This window comes from Sitophilus oryzae, unplaced genomic scaffold, assembly GCF_002938485.1.
Source record: "Sitophilus oryzae breed Bouriz unplaced genomic scaffold, Soryzae_2.0 scaffold_1828_pilon_pilon, whole genome shotgun sequence".
NCBI classification, from domain to species: Eukaryota; Metazoa; Arthropoda; class Insecta; order Coleoptera; family Curculionidae; genus Sitophilus; species Sitophilus oryzae.
In genome coordinates, this window is record NW_022146533.1 from 131,842 (window position 1) to 154,980 (window position 23,139).

A 23,139-nucleotide genomic window follows, 5' to 3' on the forward strand; every position below is an offset into this window, starting at 1 on the left:
CAAAAATTAATATTGGACCGCGCTTAAATGTAAATAGTGTAGTCTATATTTTATTCTAAGTCTATGATTCTAACCGTAAAATTATCTTTTAGGAAAATTTACACACGAAATTATATGCACAGGGTGTTATAAATTTAAGGTAAAAAACAACTCCTCGATTAAACTTGTATAATATGCCAAATACTAAAGATTATAAAAAATGAGTGTACGAATAAAAGGTGAAAGAATTATATACCTACAGCTTGCTAAAAAATTCATGGAAATAGGACTAAAAATAATAAAAATATAACACTTTAAATTTGGCCAAACATTTCTCTGTTGCGTTTGCAACTGAGTGTAGTTTATGAATAAGTCTTCGATATATTACAGGGTGATTTTTCAAGTATTTCCAAGGTAAAAAGTTCATATAAACGTGTCCTAGAATGCTTTGTTTTCGATATACAGGGCGTCAAAATTTTTAAACAATTTCGCCATGCATTAAAATGGTTTTAATTTTTTTACGAGTTAGCGGTGCGTGTGACAGAAAAATCCGAGAGACATAATTTGTTCTCAAATAAATAGAGAATCTAAAAATAATTTTTATTTCGAGAAAAATTGTACCGGGTACCATTTTTTTTCTCCAAAAATATCCAGTAGATACTTACCTTAAAAATACTTGAAAAATAACCCCGTGAAATTTTGTACTCCGTGAAATATTTATAAACACCCTGTATATTTCGAACACAGTGATAACTACCGTATGATAAAAAAATGGCGTCAAAGACGGCTAGGGAATGATAATGGATAATAATTTTGGCGGGGTCGTTCTCTAGACGACATTTACTAAAAATTGACTTAAAAATTAAGGCAAAATTAACACTAATAATTATAGAACGATTGAAAAAGGATAGAACGTTTCCCAGCCTACTTTGACACTGATTTTTTTGTCGATCGTACGGTAGGTACAGCTGGTTCCAATAAAATTGAATACACTTTAAAACATATTTTTATTATTTCGGGCAGTATATTCTATGATACCAGTCCCCCATTTCTCTACTCATGTCATACTGACGTTCTGAAAAATGTATTTGCGACTTTGTCAAAAGCAAAGTTGTTTTCACTTGTTTTATACCTTGTTTTATACAATGTCACAATAACCTTAACATGTCAAAATACTTGACACATAAATATACACCAATATACACTGCCCAAATATTCAAAAAAAAATGTGTAAAGAGTCATATTCATTTTTTTTTGGAACCAGCTGTACCTCGTATCGATTTTATTTTGGGTTTGTGTATATACCTAGGCAAAAATCGTTACCCAGCGCTAGTTCCGAGATCAGTTTACCCGAAACCCAATTGGATTGGATAGATCAATTGGATATTGATGGGGAAAAAGTGACTTTAAGAAAAAAACTACCCGCATCGTATGAATCCGTCGATGGGTAAGGTTTTAATATATTTTTTTCTTGCTGGTACCATGTTGAATTCTATTTCCCCCCCTTAAAATAGCTCTCTTTTGGACAATTTCGAGATGGATCAGGCCCTAAATTCCAGTCCCATCCAGACCAACGCGAATTTCTCGCAAGGTACCGCCGGGCCTCAGAAGTGCCAGGAACCCACCGTGGACCTGGAACTGGACGTTAAAGTGATTATAAACAGTGGGAAATGCGTGTTGCATACCAAAGATCAGTTGCGCGAAGACGAAATAAAGTTGTAAGTTTTTTTTCTCCTGTGTATATTTTTCAAAAAACATATTTTTGTTCTTCTTAAGTCGAATGCGGAAGGACAGGTCTTCTTCGGCCGCCGGTTTGCTGGAATATTCCAGTTCGTCCAGTCCGGATGCGGTGAGAAAGAACAAGGAAAAACTAACCTCACAAAGCAGCGCATCGAAATTGAGAAGTACTTTGCACAACACTCTCGTGGATTTAACTATATTTCATATACCGGGGCTGGACGTGAAATTACAGTACCAGTCGAAAGTAAGCCTGAAAAAATGATTTTATACAGGGTTGTTCACCACATACGACACGGAGTATTGTAGCTAAACGATTAGATTTTTACAAATTGTAAGTTTTGTGTTCGTTGAAGGACTATTAGAGCTACAATTTAAAAATATTTTTACAAGATACAGAGTGTCCCAAATAAATAAAAAATATCAAAGTTATATTTTTTTAAATGGAACACCCTGTATATTATTACATTTTTAGTTTCTACGATTAAAATAAAGGTAAATTTGATTAAGGTTTACCGCACTTTAATCTTACCGTTTTTGAAATATTTTCAATTTTGTGAAATTCCAGTCAAAACTTTAAGGCTTCATTTCTCCAAGGGTATCAAAGTTTTTAATACTAAATATTTACTGAAGTTTATTTATTGATCAGTTATTGTGTTGCAATAATAAAAATTATACTACCTTATACAGAGTGTCTAAAATTACATTTTAAATAATTACTAGATTTAAACGGCAATAACTTGTTTAATTTAAATGGAACACCCTGTATATTTTATGAGAATCAGATGCACAATTTAATTGTCTATCAAACTGTATTATACCATTTTTTACCTATCTCTTCAAGTTTCCGTAGAAAATGCATTTTCTTGTAATTAAAAACTCATTTATCAATATACCCATGGGATACTGACATTTTAGATTATTTTTAAAAATGTGGCAACTTTTTAAAGAGTACAGATACCAATATTGTCGATCTACTTTGTTTACTTCATTAAAAAAATATAAAAAGCTGTTTAAATATTTGTTAAAGAATGATTAATATGATTCCAGTATTCGAACTATATTAATTGACTGTTGCGTTGATTTATAATAATTGCTCAAATAGTAAAAAAACTGAATTTTGTATGTGTATTAGGCAATGTGGTAAAAAGTAACACCTTAAAAATGATATTTCATTTTTTGACAAAAGCTTATATTTATAACAACAGAAACATTCATTTTCATAACTTATTATTATTTGATTTCTGATTCAAATCCACATCTATTGAGAATAATTTATTAACGAAGCTAATTAAGTATGTAATTAATTAGTATTTGGGCGGAAATAATGGTGGTATATTTAATTATAGTGGTATACTCTTTTATAAAGATTTAAATAGTTCTCTTCTTGCATACAAATGGCCTAGTAATATTATCATTTTGCTAAAAACGATAATATTACTAGCCTGTACATTTTGTACATTTGTCGCTTTAAAAACAATCTAAAATGTCAATATTCCATGGGTATATTGATAAATGAGGTCTAAATTATAAGAAAATGCATTTTCTACGAAAACTTGAAGGGATAGGTAAAAAATGGTATAATACAATTTGATAGACAATTAAATTGTGCATCTGATTCTCCTAAAATATACAGGGTGTTCCATTTAAATTAAACAAGATATAGCCGTTTAAAGCTAGAAATTATTTAAAATAAATTTTTAGACACTCTGTATGAGGTAGTATTATTTTTATTATTGCAACACAATAACTGATCAATAAATAGACTTCAGTAAATATTTAGTATTAAAAACTTTGACACCCTGGAGAAATGAAGCCTTAATTTTTTTACTGCAATTTCACAAAATTGAAAATATTTCAAAAACAGTAAGGTTTAAGTGTAATAAACCTTAATCAAATTTACCTTTATTTTAATCGTAGAACCTAAAAATGTAATAATATACAGGGTGTTCCATTTAAAAAAAATGCAACTTTGATATTTTTTATTTATTTGGGACACTCTGTATCTTGTAAAAATATTTTTAAATTGTAGCTCTAATAGTCCTTCAACGAACCCAAAACTTACAATTTGTAAAAATCTAATCATTTAGCTACAATACTCCGTGTCGTATGTGGTGAACAACCCTGTATACTCTGTCTCGCGAGAGATTACGTTAATTATTACTTTAATTCGCGGTTAATATAATATTTACTTGAGATTAAAATATTATTTCAGCCGTTAGTTCAAATATTTTTCAAAAACTCTATTTGAAATATACGTATATTAAAATTGTACTAAGAATCGTACAAAAATTTTAGCTAATCACAATAATCCTTGAAAGGAAATGAAATCGAAACTTTCTTTGTCTAACGACACGTATTATTTTGAAGGCTGTTCTAACACTATCCTTTATTATTAAAAAATGTACTAAGTATCGTACTAAAAATTTAGTTAATCGCATCCCTCGATAGACACGAAAATCGAAACTTTCTTTCTCTAACACGATGTCGTATTGAATAGAAGGCTGTCGTTTATTTAAAAATACAAGTTGACCGTGAATCGTATTCTCTCATGAAACAGACTATATACTTTAATTAAAGTAACTTATGGTAATCACAAAACAATTTCCGATGCACATGATCAACTTTGAGTGAAAAGCGATGGCGACAGCGTTGCCAGATTGTAATGGATTTATGAGATGAATCTTAAATTAAAAGTGGCAAACAATATATTTATTATATCATTTTTTAAAGATTTCTGCGTTTTATTTTTAATTTAATAATTAATTGATTTATTTGTTTTATAGCTTATTTTACTTATTACATCTTACAACGCCATAAGTGGTAATAACAAGTAAGAGGGTGCCATTAATGCCCAAACTAATAATCACAGAATTTAATAAAAAATAACGTAGAAATAAGTTTGAAAGTGGTGTAATGTGCTTATCAATCAAACTTACTTCTCTGACTGCAGTCAAGGGTAATAAAGGACCTTTATTGTCACGTTTTCGTTCAAAACATTTTATCAGGGTAGCTACAAGCTCTTTGCTTCGGCTGTTTAAATGCCTCGGCATATTTTCAATACACAATTTCAAGAAATGCAATACAAAAACTCGAAGATTTAGTTCTTAAAAGAAAACTGTTTGTGCTTAAAAGTACAATTAAAAAAAAGACTATGCAAATAGGCAAAAAAAAAACAAGAATTACTCACAAAGGTTCAACAACAACACGATATTATACAAAATAATGACTGATATTAGGATAATTGTCAAATAATAAAGGACAACCTTGCTGAAAACGGCGCAATGTGACCAACATAGCGATAATAAAATTCGGTTTAAACCATAGACTTAAAATAAAATATAGACCGAGCATCTCATTCATAAATAGCTGGAACATGCGGTCAGACAATGTCTTGTTATTGTTGTGTTGTTGTTTTAGGTTATAACGAGTGCGACACGAGCGATAGATAGGTTGTCTCTGACGTAACGGTCGTTCCCTGACGACTCTGCCGAGAAATACAACACTGTCTTTCGTTTCTCAAGTACACCTGAACTCTCCGTATCATAGCCGGGTAATTTTTTTATTTTAATGAAGCTATAATTAAATTAAAAATATATCGTATTTAAACGTTTTTATATTTTATTAAGATTTAGGACAGGTTTTTTAAATAAAAGTTTAGAAAAAACGTCTTAGAGTCCAAAAAGGATAAAAATAATAAAATACACGTTATAGAAGAAATTTTATAATCGAAATTATTGTAATTTTTTGAAATTAATAATAAATTATTAATTTTAGTCAAACATTTACAACCCCTAATATCAATCAAAACAGGTTCTATTCCACAGATATAATAGAATCGGCGACAGGAGAGAAAAAAAATATGATTGTTGTAATTTTTTTCTGGTTAAGTGATGTCTTATTATGTAAATTAGAGAAAACATAAATCTGTTCCATTAAAGCAAGGAAGGTGATAGGAAGTGGATAAAATGAAAACTACATTTATTTAACTCGGTACTGTCTTTATTATACCGGGTGCGTCCCAAAAGTGGCTCATCCCCATAATTTTTTTATATTTTCAAATAAAGAAACAAGATTTAGTATGTTAGTATATGACATAAATTAGGATTGATTGACGCATTCAATTGTTTTTGGTCACTTCCTGTTTCACCGGAAATGACTTTAACTTTTAATTTTTATACGGCACCCTCGGTATATTTCTACTTTATTCGATAGAAAATGACACTCTGAATAGAATGACATATCATATGTCAACTTTTGACATTTTCGCATATGGTTTAATTGTAATTGTAACGCGGTTCATAACGACAATTTGACTCGAATTACCAAGCGTGTGGTATCAATATATTCATAAGAAAATGCTTTTTCCTAATATGCTAATGAGTCACCCTTGTTCCATTTGAAAAAACTGACATATGTATGATTAAAAAACAATTTGTACATCTTTTAACCTGCCTAGACAAGACATGAAACCCATTAGACGATCAAAACTATTTTTCCAAGGCTCCTTGATTAAAACTTAGTGTTTTTAACAACACCATGGCACCCTGGATTGAAATTTAAAATACGATTTGTTTTTAAGCGACAATGTCAAAAATTGACATATGATATGTCGTTCTATTCTGAGTGTCATTTTTAAGGACTACAAGCTAAGAAAATGCGTTAATACAACCGGAGAGATAGCGGCAACAAAGCTTTACCGCACACATGCGACACGTACTACAAGGTAATGAATGAATGAACAGGCGACCTCGCCTCTAATCGGTGTTGCCATATTGTAAAGAACTTATCCTTTTCAAATAGTGTCCGACTTATAATTTAGTAGTACAAGGACTATTTAATACATCTATGGAATATTAAAACCTACTTTATAAAAATGTAGTATTAATATCTCAATATATGTGTATAATAAGAAAAAAAATATTGATAATATTAAAGACGTGACAACATAGGCTGGATGAGGAAGGCTCGGTCGACTGTACCCAGAAGTAAACATGTGTACAAAAAAGATTGTTTGACTGCGTTGAGATGTAAATAGTGTAGTCTATATTTTATTTTAAGTCTATGGTTTAAACTAATTTTTGCAGCCTTAATCTAAATAAAATATCTGTTGCAATAATTTGCTCTTTAAAGTAATCTTAAATTATATACAATAAATTTAAACATTTTTGCCAAAATTTCATTTAGTCAGGTTTATAGACTTTAGTGTCAATGTCGATATGATTGATGACGTGCATCGGAAATTGTTTTGCGATTACAATATCTATATTATTTTAAATAGGTGGTAATGGAGGATGACGATAGTCAAAATCAGACTCAATCTGACTTCGAAAAAACCTTTTCCAGTACTTCTAGAACCTCATATAATAACGATTCTGATCAAGAACGAATAGATCACGCGTTTAAACGCCAAGAGAGTCAATCAGACTTAAAATCGCACAGTCTCAATAACTCGGACTTGAGAAGTTCAACATCGATGCACGGAATAACCAATCCTAATTATGGACATTCACCAACCTCTAGGTATTTTTTTTGATAATCAATTTTCGGGTAACTAAATAGTTTTGCTTTTTTTAGTCTTAATAACCTTCAGTTCGGTAACTATACGCCGCCAAGTGGTGATAATTGTTTTAAAAGTTATGCAACCGGCAATACGTTTACCAGTTCGAAAAAGCAAGGCATTAAAAAGGCGTCCCTGTTCGTTTGGATGACTTTGCAAAGCGTACCGGAAGAGACGATTATCAGTCCTCATATTTTAGAGTTCTTGGAGCAAACGTTAGAGCCCATACCCGCGAAAACTATGAACACTACAGGTAGTACGAAAAAAAAAGATTTAATTCGATTTTATATTATTCTTTTTTTATTTTTTTTTATATAGATACTTCGTTTTTGTCTTCTGACCAGGATATAAACTACGGAAACTATGTCTATGCCAGTTTCCCTGTGGATGTGATCGTGTATTTCCACATGCAACCTAGTACATTCAGGTTTAGTTGTATCCCGGTATCCAGGGTGGAATGCTTGTTGCAATTACCCTCTTTGGATATTGTTTTTAGTTCGAAAAGAGCCGAGGATGAGTTTTTTACCAGGTAAGAATAAGAAAACAGAGCTCAAACTTGACGTTTAAGAGTCCATTTCACTAGTCGGAAAAGTGGCAAAATAAGCGTTCGGTATACAACGTTTTATGTAAAACTGGCTAGGTATTTTTACATAAATGAAGAAGGAAATTAAAGATAAAGGATTATACGAGCCCTAACAACTATACAGGGTTGTTCACCACATACGACACGGAGTATTTTAGCTAAACGATTAGATTTTTACAAATTGTAAGTTTTGGGTTCGTTGCAGGACTATTAGAGCTACAATTTAAAAATATTTTTACAAGATACAGAGTGTCCGAAATAAAAAATATCAAAGTTGTATTTTTTTAAATGGAACACCCTGTATATTATTACATTTTTAGTTTCTACGATTAAAATAAAGGTAAATTTGATTAAGGTTTAGTATACTTAAACCTTACCGTTTTTGAAATATTTTCAATTTTGTGAAATTGCAGTAAAAATTTTAAGGCTTCATTTCTCCAAGGGTATCCAAGTTTTTAATACTAAATATTTACTGAAGTTTATTTATTGATCAGTTATTGTGTTGCAATAATAAAAATAATACTACCTTATACAGAGTGTCTAAAAATTTATTTTAAATAATTATTAGCTTCAAACGGCAATAACTTGTTTAATTTAAATGGAACACCCTGTATATTTTACGAGAATCAGATGCACAATTTAATTGTCTATCAAATTATATTATACCATTTTTTATCTATCTCTTTAAGTTTCCGTAGAAAATGCATTTTCTTGTAATTTAGAACTTATTTATCAATATACCCATGGACTATTGACATTTTAGATTATCTTTAAAGATGTACCAAATTTTTAAAGAGTACAGATACTAATATTGTCGATATAATTCGTTTATTTCATTAAAAAATAAAAAAAACTGTTTAAATATTTGTTAAAGAGGACCAATTAATATGATTCCAGTATTCAAACTACATTAACTGACTGCCTTGATTAATAATAATTGCTCCAAATACTAAAAAGTTGAATTTTCTATGAGCATTAGACAGTGTGATAAAAAGTAACACCTTAAAAATGATATTTCATTTTTTAATAAATGCTTATTTATAACAACAGAGACTTTAATTTGATAACTTATTATTATATTGATTTCTGACTCAAATCCACATTTATTTATAATAATTTATTAACGAACACAATTAAGTATGTAATTAATTAGTATATGGGCGGAAATATTGGTGTTATATTTAATTAATGGTATACTCTTTTATAAAGATTTAAATAGTTTTCTTTTTGCATACAAATGGGCTAGTAATATTATCGTTTTGCTAAAAACGATAATATTACTAGTCTGTACATTTTATACATTTGTTGCTTTAAAAACAATCAAAAATGTCAATATTCCATGGATATATTGATAAATGAGGTCTAAATTATAAGAAAATGCATTTTCTACGAAAACTTGAAGGGATAGGTAAAAATGGTATAATACAATTTGATAGACAATTTAATTGTGCATCTGATTCTCCTAAAATATACAGGGCATTCCATTTAAATTAAAGAAGTTATTGCCGTTTGAAGCTAATAATTATTTAAAATAAATTTTTAGACACTCTGTATAAGGTAGTATTATTTTATTATTGCAACACAATAACGGATCAATAAATAAACTTCATTAAATATTTAGTATTAAAAACATTGATACCCTTGGAAAAATGAAGCTTTAAAATTTTTACTGCAATTTCACAAAATTGAAAATATTTCAATAACGGTAAGGTTTAAGTATAATAAACCTTAATCAAATTTACCTTTATTTTAATCGTAGAAACTAAAAATTTAATAATATACAGGGTGTTCCATTTAAAAAAAAACTTTGATATTTTTTATTTATTTGGGACACTCTGTATCTTGTAAAAATATTTTTAAATTGTAGCTCTAATAGTCCTTCAATGAACCCCAAACTTACAATTTGTAAAAATCTCATCGTTTAGCTACAATACTCCGTGTCGTATGTGGTGAACAACCCTGTATATTGGGACAAGGTCATATTATGGAATTATTGCCCTGGTTTTTCAAAATGACTGAAAAATATATGTTTAATTTTTTAAATATAAACATAGCCATATATCCTAAACAACTTGACAATATTTTTATGAATTTGTAAATCAATCCATATTTACAGTAGCGGATTTTGTTCATAAAAGGAAAAATTTGCTGACAACTAAATGTTGGGACAAGTATTTTTAAATAATTAATATCATCATAGGCGGCTTTACTATAAACGTCACAAATGTCGCAAACTGTTTACTTCAGCATTGACAGCTTGTAAGTGACTCGATACTTTGAGTAGTGAGATTTACTGTAAGAAATTTACATTTTTTTAATTTTCAATTTTGTTAATTTAATCCAAAGTAATGGTCCGTGGAAAAGCTACAAATCAAAAACTACGCGAAATTATCAATCGTCAATACAGTACGGGAAAAACAATTCGAAAAATTTCTGATGATTTAAGTATTCCAAAAACCACGGTCTTTAATATAATAAAAAAATAGGGCGAATCTGCCAACGTAGACGTTAGAGGTAAAAGTTCCGGAAGGCCAAAAGTTGTATCTCAGAGAGATTTACGAAATTTAGTAAAAATTTGCAAGTACTCTACCCGCGAAGTAATAGTTAAATGGAATACTGTAACTGGTTTAAATATATCAAGAGAATGTTGCCGAAAATATATCCACAAATGCGGTCTGGGGTTTTACAAGCTAAACTTTATTTTGTGTGGATAATCAATTACCTGAAGATTATTGATACAAATTCTTATTTAGGCCAAAGAAAAACCGCTACTGACAGAAATTCAAATAAAAAATCGCTACAATTGGGCAAAATCTAAATTATCGTGTACACAAAATGATTGGAATAAGGTCATATTAGCGATGAGTCTAAATTTGATGTTTGCGTGAGAGATCATCGAAAACGAATAATACGAAATAAAGCAGAAGCCTTTCATAAAGATTGCTTAAAGAGGGTTGTTAAATTTCCTAAGGGGATTATAGTTTGGGGGTGCATGTCAGCAAGAGGTTTGGGCAAATTAAATTTTATAGATGGCACTGTTAACGCCCAAAAATATCAACATATTCTTGAGATCTCACTTTTGCCTAGTGCTCAAGAATTGTTTCCAAACGAAGACTATATTTTCCAACAAGATGGAGCATCGTGCCATTCAGCAAGATCAACTAAAAATTGGTTTGGTAATAATAATATAAAAGTTCTATCCCATCCTTCAGGTAGTCCGGACCTCATTGTTATAGAAACTGTGTGGCATAAAATGAAGCAATATTTAAGAAACCACCCTCAACGAACAATTTTTGATTTGCGGATAAAACTGCAGGAAATTTGGGATAATTTTTCTCCTCAAATGTGCCAATCTTTGGTAAATACAATGCCATTAAGAGTTCAGGCAGTTGTTAAGGCGAGAAGTGATATAACTCCTTATTAAACAAATTTTTTGTTGTGCTGTCCCAATATATAGTTGTCAGCAACATTGGCTTGATTTTGTCAAAAAAAAGCTATTATCAAAAGTGATTTGTTTGCAAAGTTATAAAAATATAGTAAAATTGTCTAGATCATATTGTAATGTTTGAATTTAGAATAATAAACAAAATAAAGTTAGTCGTTTTAACAAATTACTATTTTTATTGCAAAAAAAGACCTTGTCCCAACATATAGTTGTTAGGGCTCGTACTATATCCGTATTGTAGCAAATTTTTAGACAACTTATTATTTTTAAGATTTTGATGGTCAAACATCAACAAAATATTCCTTATGTTTGGACTAAATTTTCTCGAAAATAAAACATAATTTAAAATTCCGTTACAATACCGAAATAGATTGAAGTTTTGTGAATACAGTGATATATAATTTATATGGTTTTGTAACAAATTGTTCGCTATTTTATGGCAAATGCTGAAGCTCTGCAAACCTTAATCGAGCCTTAATCAAAGCACGCGTATTTGGAATTTTGGATGTGGCTTAACACGACAGGATCGGGCTAAGCTTTAGGCAGATTTCTGAAATATAATATATATTTTCTTCGGCCACACACCCGCTTAACCCCACCCCTGAAAACGACCCGAAAGTACAGCGTAATAGACTCAATACTATTTTTTCGTATTAAAAAGTACTAAATTTCGTACAAAAATATTAGGTAATCACGTCCCTTGAGTTAACTCGTATTTAAAGGTATATTTTTTGCATTACCTCATAACAGATTTTTTTTTATTTCACGTGATCATTTCAATAATTATTTTATTGGTATTATTAAAACATAAGTATCAAAAAAAAAATAGATTCCTGTGTTCTGAATTTCTGAATGACAATATCTACTCATAGTATTTTTATATTAGATCATTCATACAATCGAAAAAAAACGGCGTCAGAGGTGACTTGGAAATAAAGACAGCTGTCAAATTATATGGGAAATGTCGTCGTTTGTGTCGTTTTTAGGCCTATTGGACGCCGTTTTATTACTACGACTAAGTTAAAATTATTATAGTATTATTAAAATAATAATTGGTTACAGTGAATTTGGAGATGGCACCCCAAACACAGCTGCTACAGCTGTAGGTGGTTTGAGCGTTACTGGTTGCCTATCCGACTTCTCGGTATACATTTTCCATCCCTATGGTGGAAAAAAATCGGCTTTAAAAGAGGCACAGTGGTCTCCGTTGTCTGATAGGTAAAATCGATAAAAAAAAGAGGCAGAATAATTTCAAACTACATTTTTTTGTAGCGAAAGAAAGGATTCTCTGTCAATCAACGTGGAATTCGTAAAATTCCACCTGTCTAGATCTAGAATGCTCAATTTTAAACAGGATATCAATAAGGGTTTGAAGAGTTCCGACCAAAGTAGGGCGGTAATAAGGTTTTCCAGTAAGTTTTTTAAGCGTTTTTTTTCTCGGTCACACTGTAGTTTTGTGCTATAATAATATATTAAACTGTTTTCTAGCTATCATAGATATTGGCTCAGCGTCATTTAAGTACGATATGAGACGTTTGACTGAGATTTTAGCTTTTCCTAAGGCCTGGTATAGAAGATCTATAGTTCGTAGAATGTTCCTTGGGGATTTGAGCATGTCAACGACTTACAGTGAGGAGGGTGAAGTTATGGCCCAAAAAACGTCGCCGGGAACGTCAAGAAATGACAGGTAAAAATAATTATTTAAAGAAAAAAAATTTAAATTTTATAATTATTTTTTTTACAGAAATTCGACTACACCACTGCTGGGCGGCAATAGAAACCGCCAGGACGATTACATGGCTCAAAAACAGAATAAAATGCGCGAAATAGGTGGGTATAATTATGTACAATATTTAGTACATTTTAGTAACATATTTTTCATTAGGTAAAACATTTAGTACGGATTCTACGGCGCAAGATGACGCTCCAACACAGTTCGATAACAAGACTGTGACAGCTTGGGAGACTTTGGTACTTTTCGCTGTCAATTTTAAAAAACTGAACGTCCATATGAATATGGGAAACGTTATGGGAAACGTTCTGTAAGAGTTTTATAATGGTTTTAAAAGAATTGTACGAATTTTACGTGATTTTTAGATGGATGACCAAGGAATTTCGAAGCGATGGTCGTCTAAGTATTGGATCCACTGGACACAAAAATTTATACATAGCGTTCGGTTTGGGAGGGTCCAGTTTGGATGCAAAGGGCGGGATTGTTGGTGGAAACATAGAGATCGCTAATATCGATACTTTTAGTAAGATTTTTTCGTTGTATTTTTATATTAAAATCTAGTTAATACATATATGTTTTTCTTATTTTAGTTCATATTCGAGAAGAACCGGATGTAGAGCCTTATCATACCGTAGGTTTAAGACTGAGGGCTCTGGAATTACGTCTGGACTACATGGTATCCTCTGTTTTAATGTGTCGAGTTAGTGATTTAAACGTCAATTTACGAGATGAATGGAAATTGAACAAACCCACTGGAAGAGAATCGTTCATGCCTACCAGAAGGTAACCATATTATACAGGGTTGTTCACCACATACGGCTCGGAGTATTGTAGCTAAACGATGAGATTTTTACAAATTGTAAGTTTTGGGTTCGATGAAGGACTATTAGAGGTACAATTTAAAAATAATTTTACAAGATACAGAGTATCCCAAAGAAGTAAAAAATATCAAAGTTGTATTTTTTTAAATGGAACACCCTGTATATTATTACATTTTTAGTTTCTACGATTAAATTAAAGGTAAATTTGATTAAGGTTTATTATACTTAAACCTTACTGTTTTTCGAATATTTTCAATTTTGTGAAATTGCAGTAAAAATTTTAAGGCTTCATTTCTCCAAGGGTATCAAAGTTTTTAATACTAAATATTTACTGAAGTTTATTTATTGATCAGTTATTGTGTTGCAATAATAAAAATAATACTACCTTATACAGAGTGTCTAAAAATTTATTTTAAATAATTTATAGCTTTAAACGCCAATAACTTGTTTAATTTAAATGGAACGCCCTGTATATTTTAGGAGAATCAGATGCACAATTTAATTGTCTATCAAATTGTTTTATACCATTTATACCTATCCCTTCAAGTTTTCGTAGAAAATGCATTTTCTTATAATTTAGACCTCATTCATCAATATACCCATGGAATATTGACATTTTATTATTGACACCTATAGAATATTGACATCATATATTGACATTCTAGTAATATTATCGTTTCGCTAAAAACAATAATGTTGTATGCAAAAAGAAAACTATTTAAATCGTTATAAAAGAGTATACCATTAATTAAATATGGCACCATTATTTCCGCCCATATACTAATTAATTACATACTTAATTGTATTCGTCAATAAATTATTCTAAATAAATGTGGAATTGAGTCAGAAATCAATATAATAGTAAGTTATCAAAATTAAAGTCTCTGTTGTTATAAATAAGCATTTATTAAAAAATGAAATATCATTTTTAAGGTGTTACTTTTTATCACACTGTCTAATACCCATACAAAATTCAGTTTTTTTAGTATTTGGAACAATCATTATTAATCAATGCAGTCAGTTAATGTAGTTTGAATACTGGAATCATATTAATTGGTCATTTTTAACAAATATTTAAACAGTTTTTTTATTTTTAATGAAATAAACGAATTATATCCACAATATTAGTATCTGTACTCTTTAAAAATTTGGTACATCTTTAAAAATAATCTAAAATGTCAATATTCCATGGGTATATTGATAAATAAATTCTAAATTACAAGAAAATGCATTTTCTACGGAAACTTAAAGAGATAGGTAAAAAATGGTATAATATAATTTGATAGACAATTAAATTGTGCATCTGATTCTCGTAAAATATACAGGGTGTCCCATTTAAATTAAACAAGTTATTGCCGTTTGAAGCTAATAATTATTTAAAATAAATTTTTAGACACTCTGTATAAGGTAGTATTATTTTTATTATTGTAACAGAATAACTGATCAATAAATAAACTTCAGTAAATATTTAGTATTAAAAACTTTGGTACCCTTGGAGAAATGAAGCCGTAAAATTTTTACTGCAATTTCAGAAAATTGAAAATATTTCAAAAACGGTAAGGTTTAAGTATAATAAACCTTAATCAAATTTACCTTTATTTTAATCGTAGAAACTAAAAATGTAATAATATACAGGGTGTTCCATTTAAAAAAATACAACTTTGATATTTTTTACTTATTTGGGACACTCTGTATCTTGTAAAAATATTTTTAAATTGTAGCTCTAATAGTCCTTCAACGAACCCCAAACTTACAATTTGTAAAAATCTCATCGTTTAGCTACAATACTCCGTGTCGTATGTGGTGAACAACCCTGTAGAGTCCCTTTCACTAAAGTTAACTTCAATTCGAGGTTATTTCGTTTATTTATTTTGAAGGTACAGATTAATTAGATTTTTGAGCGTTTTTCAATATCTTGTAGGCCAGCGAGTATTTTTGTTCACGGAGTACTCAGCTGGGACCAGCTTCAAATGATGATCTCCAAATCGACTACAGTGGACTTGCTGAGGATATTTAACAAGCTTGAAGAATTTTTCTCGCAGCAGTTCAACAGCAGCAAAAGGGCATTTAGTGGATTCTCCGGCGGTAGACCACCCCGAGTAGTACCGCAAAAAAGTGAGTCATTAGTGGGCACCCTTATAGTGGTTCCTTCTTGCATTTTTATCTGTTTTAGGTCGGGAATCACAGTTTCCATCGTCACAGTCACAGGTACCGTTAAACCCGCCGTCGGACGCCAGGCATCACCGTCACTGGCAGAAAGTGTTAAGCCACGTTGCCGGCTTGCAATTGAGTACCATGCACGTACCGCTACCCAATTTCGGTACGGTGTTAGGTAAGTTTGTACGATATCCGATAAAATTGTACGGAATAACGAGCGATTTTTGTACTAGGAGGAACCATGGAGCTTCACGGTAACAACGTTTCGTTGGCTTGTTTCCACGGCCTCAATTTCAAGAGTAAATCTTGGGCTTTGTTCAGTTTAAGGGAACCTTCTATTAATTTTAATACGGAGAGTCAAGAAATACCATCCACCAGCGGTGAGTTTCGTTCCTTTCTTATTTTTTTACGCAAAGTAAGGTCCTCGATATATCCACGTAAATATACAGGGTGGTCCGACTTGTATTCCGGAAACTTCGGTAGCATATTCTGCAGATAAAAATAAGTAAAAAAATTCGTATAAATGTATGTCCTAAAATTCTTAATTTCGGAGATACAGGGTGCAGAACTTTTCACAGTGTTGCCATTGGGATGGGACTTCTAATAAAAAAATTCTCATATGTTACACACTTAGCGGATCACACTGTATATGATCTAGAAATAAAATAGGATTTTTTTACAGAAGAAGCGCCGGCCCAAGACGTGCACGTCGTCCAGACTTTGTTGTGCAGTCTCGGACTTCATTCTTTGAGGCATTTATCTATGGCTCAAGTCTGCAAAGTAACCAGTGCGTTAATATTTCCGCCACAGTTTAAAACCCTTCAAGAATGGTTCCATTACGCCTTCGCTAACAGCCAAATCGACGGTATTTTTTTTTGCGTATTTATGCAGGGTGGCCAATTAGTGCCAGAAAGTCCAAAATATTCATTTATGTAGATTTTTTTTTCAATTGGACTTGCTCGCACGAACCGGCCACCCTGTATAACGGTTTTTTTGCAGAGGTCGATAAATTTCCGTCGTTGGAGAGAGAAAAAGAAGCGTCGAATTCGATCGAAAGAGCCAACAGGAGTAGCAGTGCACCTCCTAAGCTCGCCGATCCGAATCACACTAGAGAAGTTATTTTTGCTCTACCCGGTATGCAGATCCATCTAAAAACCGAGCATCTCCAGTGCGCTAAGTTACCGGATTTAATTGGTAAATAATTATTCTAATTTTGTGTATTTTTTTTATAATATTGTTATTGATTGTTATTGTTTTTTTTTAGGGGAAAAACCTATTGTTGAGTGTAGTTTTATTACAGAATTCGAAGATCACATTTTCGTTACTGTTGATGCAGAGGCGTTTTTCTTTTTACATGATCTTATTACTTCGTATCTACAGGAAAAAGAGAAAGTGGTAAGTCCTATGTAGGTTAAATTTGGCCAATATACACGGCGCAAAAGAATAGTGTACCTAACTTTAGAAAGTGATTCTACGTACAGATAAAAATAAATGAAATTGTTCCTATGAACATATAATATATGCTTCCCTAGGAAGTTATGCCCCTCAAAGAGGTAGATAGAAATAAAATATACCATTGTAGGGACTGTAGATACCAGATATGATCTAAAAAACACAAGACATGTTCCTTGTAAGGGGTGTAACGATTTTCAAGGGCCGTAACTTCCCCAGGAGGTCTCTTGGGGCTTATAGGTCATATAGGAAATGTCTTGTTAATTTTTGTTTAAAGTATTAGCCACCGAAGTTCGGTACAGTTTTCTTTTTGCGCACCCCGTATAACGAATTAAAATTTCAGCTGGGCAGTTTCGATAAGCGTTTAAGTTCGGACAATTCGGAGAGATTGAAACCCACTTTGGGCGAAACTCCGAAAAAAGGATCGATAGATGGCGACATTTTCGCAAACGACTGGCGAAACTATAACTGTAAAACTTGGCACCTCGAGCCCACGGTTCGTCTCCTTAGCGTGGCCGGAAAGTATATCGAACCCTATGGTAAGTATCGTAAAAAAATCGTATTATAAATGTACTAAATATTGTTCAAAAATATTAAGAAGTAACGTCCCTGGTTGGAAAAGATTTTTTCGAAAAGAATAACGCCATTCTTTCGTATTCGCCATTCTTTATGTACTAAATTTAGTAGAAACTTTTTAGTTAATTACGTCCCTTGAAATAGACGAAAGTCCAAAGTTTCTTTGTCTAACACGTTGTTGTTCAGAGCTGCAACAAGTCAGTTTTAAAAAGACTTAAATTGTAAGACTTTCAAGTCAAGTCATTTTTGTAAAGACTTAAATTGTATAAGTCTTTTTTTTACTTAAGTCTTTTTTTACTTAAATCATGATAATCTGCAAGTTAAGTCAGTAAAATGACTTAAATCAATATAATTTCCCTCAAGTCAAGACAACCAGAATTCAATTTAAATACCTATTTTTTAAATGTTAATATTAATTTTATTGTATTACCCATTACCGATTGTTTTTTATTATCTATATTAATTTATTGTAGATACAGATTAGAATAAAATATTATACAGGGTCCGGCAGTAGTGCGTCGGGCATCTGTAGCTCCTAGAATAAAAAACTTCAGAATTTTGGTTAAGTGCAAACCTATAGTATGTACCAGGATGTATCTCAGGAAAATATGTTAACTTCTATAGGGTGGCTCAAAAAGTATGAGTGGACCTGGATGATTTTTTTTAAATGGAACACCCTGTATATTATTGCATTTTTGGCTACCTTTCAGATCACTTTACATAACACTAAGATATGAATAAATATATTTCTATTAGTTTTAGAGATATTAAAAAATAAATCAAAAATATATATTTTTCAGCCCTTTTAAATTTTTTTTTTAAAAATACAGGAACTGTTCTGAAATCAAAAGTATATTAGGTATTTACTTTAGATGCTCTGTTCTTACTTTGCTATAAATATGGTAATCGTAAATCATACAGGATGTTCAATATTCTACGCCAAACTTTCTAAAATATAAAATATTTTTTCTTTGTTTTTTTAAATGGAACACCCTGTATATTATTTTTTTATTAGATCGAGAGTTAAAAAATGGACATTTTTTGTATTTAGAGTATTTCAAAATTTTTAACGGTTTCGCAGATACACGCAGTATTATTTCATAAGGCGCTTTCAATGGTAAAATACGAGAGAAAAATCATTGGCTGGCTTTGATAAAAATTTACTGTGGAAAATGCCATATGAAATATAAAACCGCAAATATCTGCAGAAACCGTTAAAATTTTGAAATACTCTAAATACAAAAATGTTCATTTTTAATTCTCCGTCTATTGAAAAAAATATTATACAGGGTGTTCCATTTAAAAAATGAAGAAAAATTATTTTATATTTTAGAAAGTTTGGCGTAGAATTTTGAACATCCTCTATGATTTACGATTTTCATATTTATAGTAAAGTAAGTACAGACTATCTAAAGTAAATACCTAAAATAGTTTTGATTTCAGAACAGTTCTTGTATTTTTAATAATTTTTTTAAGAAGGGCTGAAAAATATATATTTTTGATTTATTTTTTAATATCTCTGAAACTATCGAAATTTATTTATTCATATCTTAGGGTTATGTAAAGTGATCTGAAAGAAAGCCAAAAATGCAATAATATACAGGGTGTTCCATTTAAAAAAAATCATCCAGGTCTACTCATACTTTTTAGAGCCACCCTATAGAAGTTAAAATATTTTCCTGAAATACATCCTGGTACATACTTTAGGTTTGCACTTAAACAAAATTCTCAAGTTTTTTATTCTAGGAGCTACAGATGGCGGAGGCACTATTGCCGGACCCTGTATAAACAACTATAATAAACAATAAAAAAAATAAACGCATCAAGGACTATATAAAAACACACACATATAAAAACATCAATGACTTAAATAAAATTAAATTTTGTGGTACTTTGTACAGGTTGTCCCATTTTTGTGTGTTTTACAGGGTGTCTCGTTTATGAGCAGCGGTACAAAGATACGGTTTTCACAGTTGCTGCTTTTTTATGAAACTAAAGATGCTAAACACATACAGTACATCTGCTGGATCTGTGTGATCGTCTATGAAAGGAATGCGGACAAAAAACATTTAAATAAACAGCAATATATTTTATACGTCGATTTGACGAGTGCGTCACCGCAAATCGCTCCGCCCACTCATTTTATTGGCTACTTGCAAATTTCTTGAATTTTTATTGATGGGACGCGTCGTCTATTTTTTAGGAAAAACATCGAGAGACTATCGTTTCCCCTCTCACGGATACCCCGTAGCTACAGAACGGACAGACGTACTGTACATATTTGATGCCCGCTGTTAAAAATTTACGATAAAAATATATGAAAAAAAAACCGAAATCTTTTCAAAAAAGACTTAAATTTTTTAAAAGGTTTAAGTCTTTTGTAAAATGACCTATGTCGTTAAAAAAAATTAAATCTTTTTTAATGACTTAAATCTTTTCTAAAAAGACTTAAATCTTTTAAAAAGACTTAAATCTTTTTTAATGACTTAATAAATCTTTTTCCATTTCGGAAAAAAGGCTTAAATCGCAAGTCATTTTGAAAATGACTTAAATTTTATGTCTTAAGTCAGCTTTCGAAATATGACTTAAAATCAAATGATTTAAGTCATTAAAATAATTTAAGTCAAAAAAAAGACTTAAGTTTTCAGTGAGCTTGCAGCTGTGTTGTTTTTATTTGTAGTTACAGGTTTACCTTGAATACTCATCTCTCTTGCGAACTATACAGGTTGTTAACTGGACAGTTACTTATACGGGAACAGAATGGCAACACTGCCTATTGAGAACGCATGCACTTATAGGGTATTCTGCCGACTCGTCCCGTCGCGTCGCGTCGCGTCGTCTATCGACGAGCGGGCCGAGGTTGCCATATTTCAACTATGAAGCTCTTGTCGCGAGTAATGAACAAATTAACAACCTGTATATCTCGGACTATAATCGGGTCTACTCTCGGACTATATACAGACCGGACCACCGTTGGAGTAACATAGGCAGAACCGGACGAATTAGCGTATACCCGTACGCCGGATAAAAAGCGAAAAAATGCGATCAAATAAAAATAGGTCGATGTGTGATAAGAATGTTTCAGAATTTGTATTTATTCGTGTTTTAATAGCCAAAACCACGGGGGTGTCACTTGTATGGGAAAACAGGCAACAGTCAAATTTAAACGTGCCAGGACTAACGACAAAGAAAGCAACATCTGCCAGGCATTGGCTTTCTTTGTCACTCACATTGCTTAAATCATGATACCGCGGCCATTTTGTCAACAAAGAAGCTGGCCGGGCTGTCCTGGCAAGTGATTTAAAACAATTTTGCTTTTTTACAATATTAAATTACCATTTGGATGTATTTAATGCGATTATTCAGTTAATTGGTAAGTCAGAAATTACACACAAATACTTTATTCGTAAATACAACTAAGATGTAAACGTATTTTTGTATTTTTAGATTTCAACTCTTGCAAAGACCCGCCGGTAGAACTTGCCTGGCAGCGTATTATTTCCTGATAATAATATCAAAACACGTAAGTACCTCTATAATTTATGATGAAAAATGATTTTGATTATGTTTTATATTATTTAAATACTTTCTAACCTCAAATAATAGTAAGATCCTTGTTTATATCGCACAGCCCGTTCAAAACTGTATTGTCTTCAAAAAATGTTTACAAAACACACAATTATTAAAAAAACAATGTCCTTTTAATCTGATTTATACCTCAGAAGGATGCCAGTAAAATTTTATTACATCAACATTATATTATTTGGCCGTTAATATGCAAAAAGGAGCATATTGCCTTAACTTAAATTTTCTTTTACTTCTCCTGACAATGTTCTCTATATTCTCTATTTTGAGTTAGTAAACTTTTGAACGGGATGTGCGATATATAAAATACATAATATATCCAAGGGTATGATCTGATAAAAGTATTTTTTGATGCATTTTTTGGTTGTTTATGCACGTTGGGTTGTATAACAGCTTATATTTATTTGGTCATTAAAGGAATTTAAAATAGCATATATTTTTGGTCATATTAGTGTGTTATCATGATACAGGTAGTTGTATCATAGTGCCTTATGCATGTTATTTACCTATTATATACTTATGTAATGTATTATCAGTAAATAGATGATAACATACTACTAAAATGTCTTTTTAATAGTATGTTTATCTTTCCAATTCACTAGTTATTTGCAAAATGTATTTTGAACTAATTTAAGTCATTAATTGATCATCTTTCTTTTCAGGTTCCGGAATATTCTTTTTCATTGTTAAAAAAATATATATATTTCAATATTATTGTAATATAAATCGCAGCTCTAAAAAATAAATGATATTGTTTACTAATGTGTAATTTATTTACTATGAATTTTCTCTGAAAATAATAAGTCTTTAATAATATCATTGATTTGCTGTGTAAAGTTAATAGACATATTTTTTAATACATTAAATTATATTAAAGTAATAAAAAATATGTTTATTAACTTTAAACAGTAAGTCAGTGATACTTATAAAAATATTTTTTTTTAAATTTCCCCTCTTTTAAGCCCCGCCCCTCCAATTCCCCTCAATTTAGCTAGTACTGCCAGGCGACACCAGGTGGCGTCTGTTTCCATTTTTTAACATTTCTTTAATGTACCTATTCTCTGGCCAAAACGAATACGTAGATTCTCGCGACAGTTCTCGTGTAAAATTTATTTTTTAAGTATAATAATGGATGTTTATGAAGTTCGTGAGAAAATTCAAATTGTAAAATGGTATTTCCAAAATAGGTCTTATCGGGATATACAAACAATTTTTCCACAAACTTTTGTAAACAGGCCAATTCCATCTTTATCTACTATATCAAGAGTTATTAATAATTTTGAAACACATGGGAGCGTGTCCCCACAAAAACACAAAAAGCCTGATGTGTTGATTAATGAAGAACAGGAGTTAAAGCAAGTGTTCGTTTGTGCTACCGCGGATCAAAATCCCACGTTTTCAAGTAATCAAATTGCTGAGGTGGTTGCCCTGCCCACAATGCCCGTATTGTTTAAGAATATTTGAACAATACTTTTTCCCAACCGGTTAATTAGTGGATATGGAACTATTTTG

At 31.2% G+C, this 23,139-nt stretch overlaps 1 protein-coding gene across 1 annotated transcript in view; it reads left to right on the forward strand.

The window, feature by feature from the left end:
- Nucleotides 1–23,139, forward strand: part of LOC115883196 (transmembrane protein KIAA1109 homolog) — a 52,068-nt gene that overhangs the window by 27,314 nt on the left and 1,615 nt on the right. Inside the window, 20 exon segments of the mRNA XM_030901513.1 lie at nt 1,289–1,426; nt 1,494–1,697; nt 1,756–1,963; nt 6,998–7,239; nt 7,294–7,529; nt 7,595–7,805; nt 12,367–12,522; nt 12,577–12,716; nt 12,793–12,991; nt 13,049–13,134; nt 13,190–13,346; nt 13,402–13,559; nt 13,627–13,819; nt 15,779–15,972; nt 16,031–16,189; nt 16,248–16,394; nt 16,697–16,879; nt 17,014–17,208; nt 17,279–17,409; nt 17,810–18,005. Coding sequence (XP_030757373.1) covers nt 1,289–1,426; nt 1,494–1,697; nt 1,756–1,963; nt 6,998–7,239; nt 7,294–7,529; nt 7,595–7,805; nt 12,367–12,522; nt 12,577–12,716; nt 12,793–12,991; nt 13,049–13,134; nt 13,190–13,346; nt 13,402–13,559; nt 13,627–13,819; nt 15,779–15,972; nt 16,031–16,189; nt 16,248–16,394; nt 16,697–16,879; nt 17,014–17,208; nt 17,279–17,409; nt 17,810–18,005 — 3,533 coding nt within the window.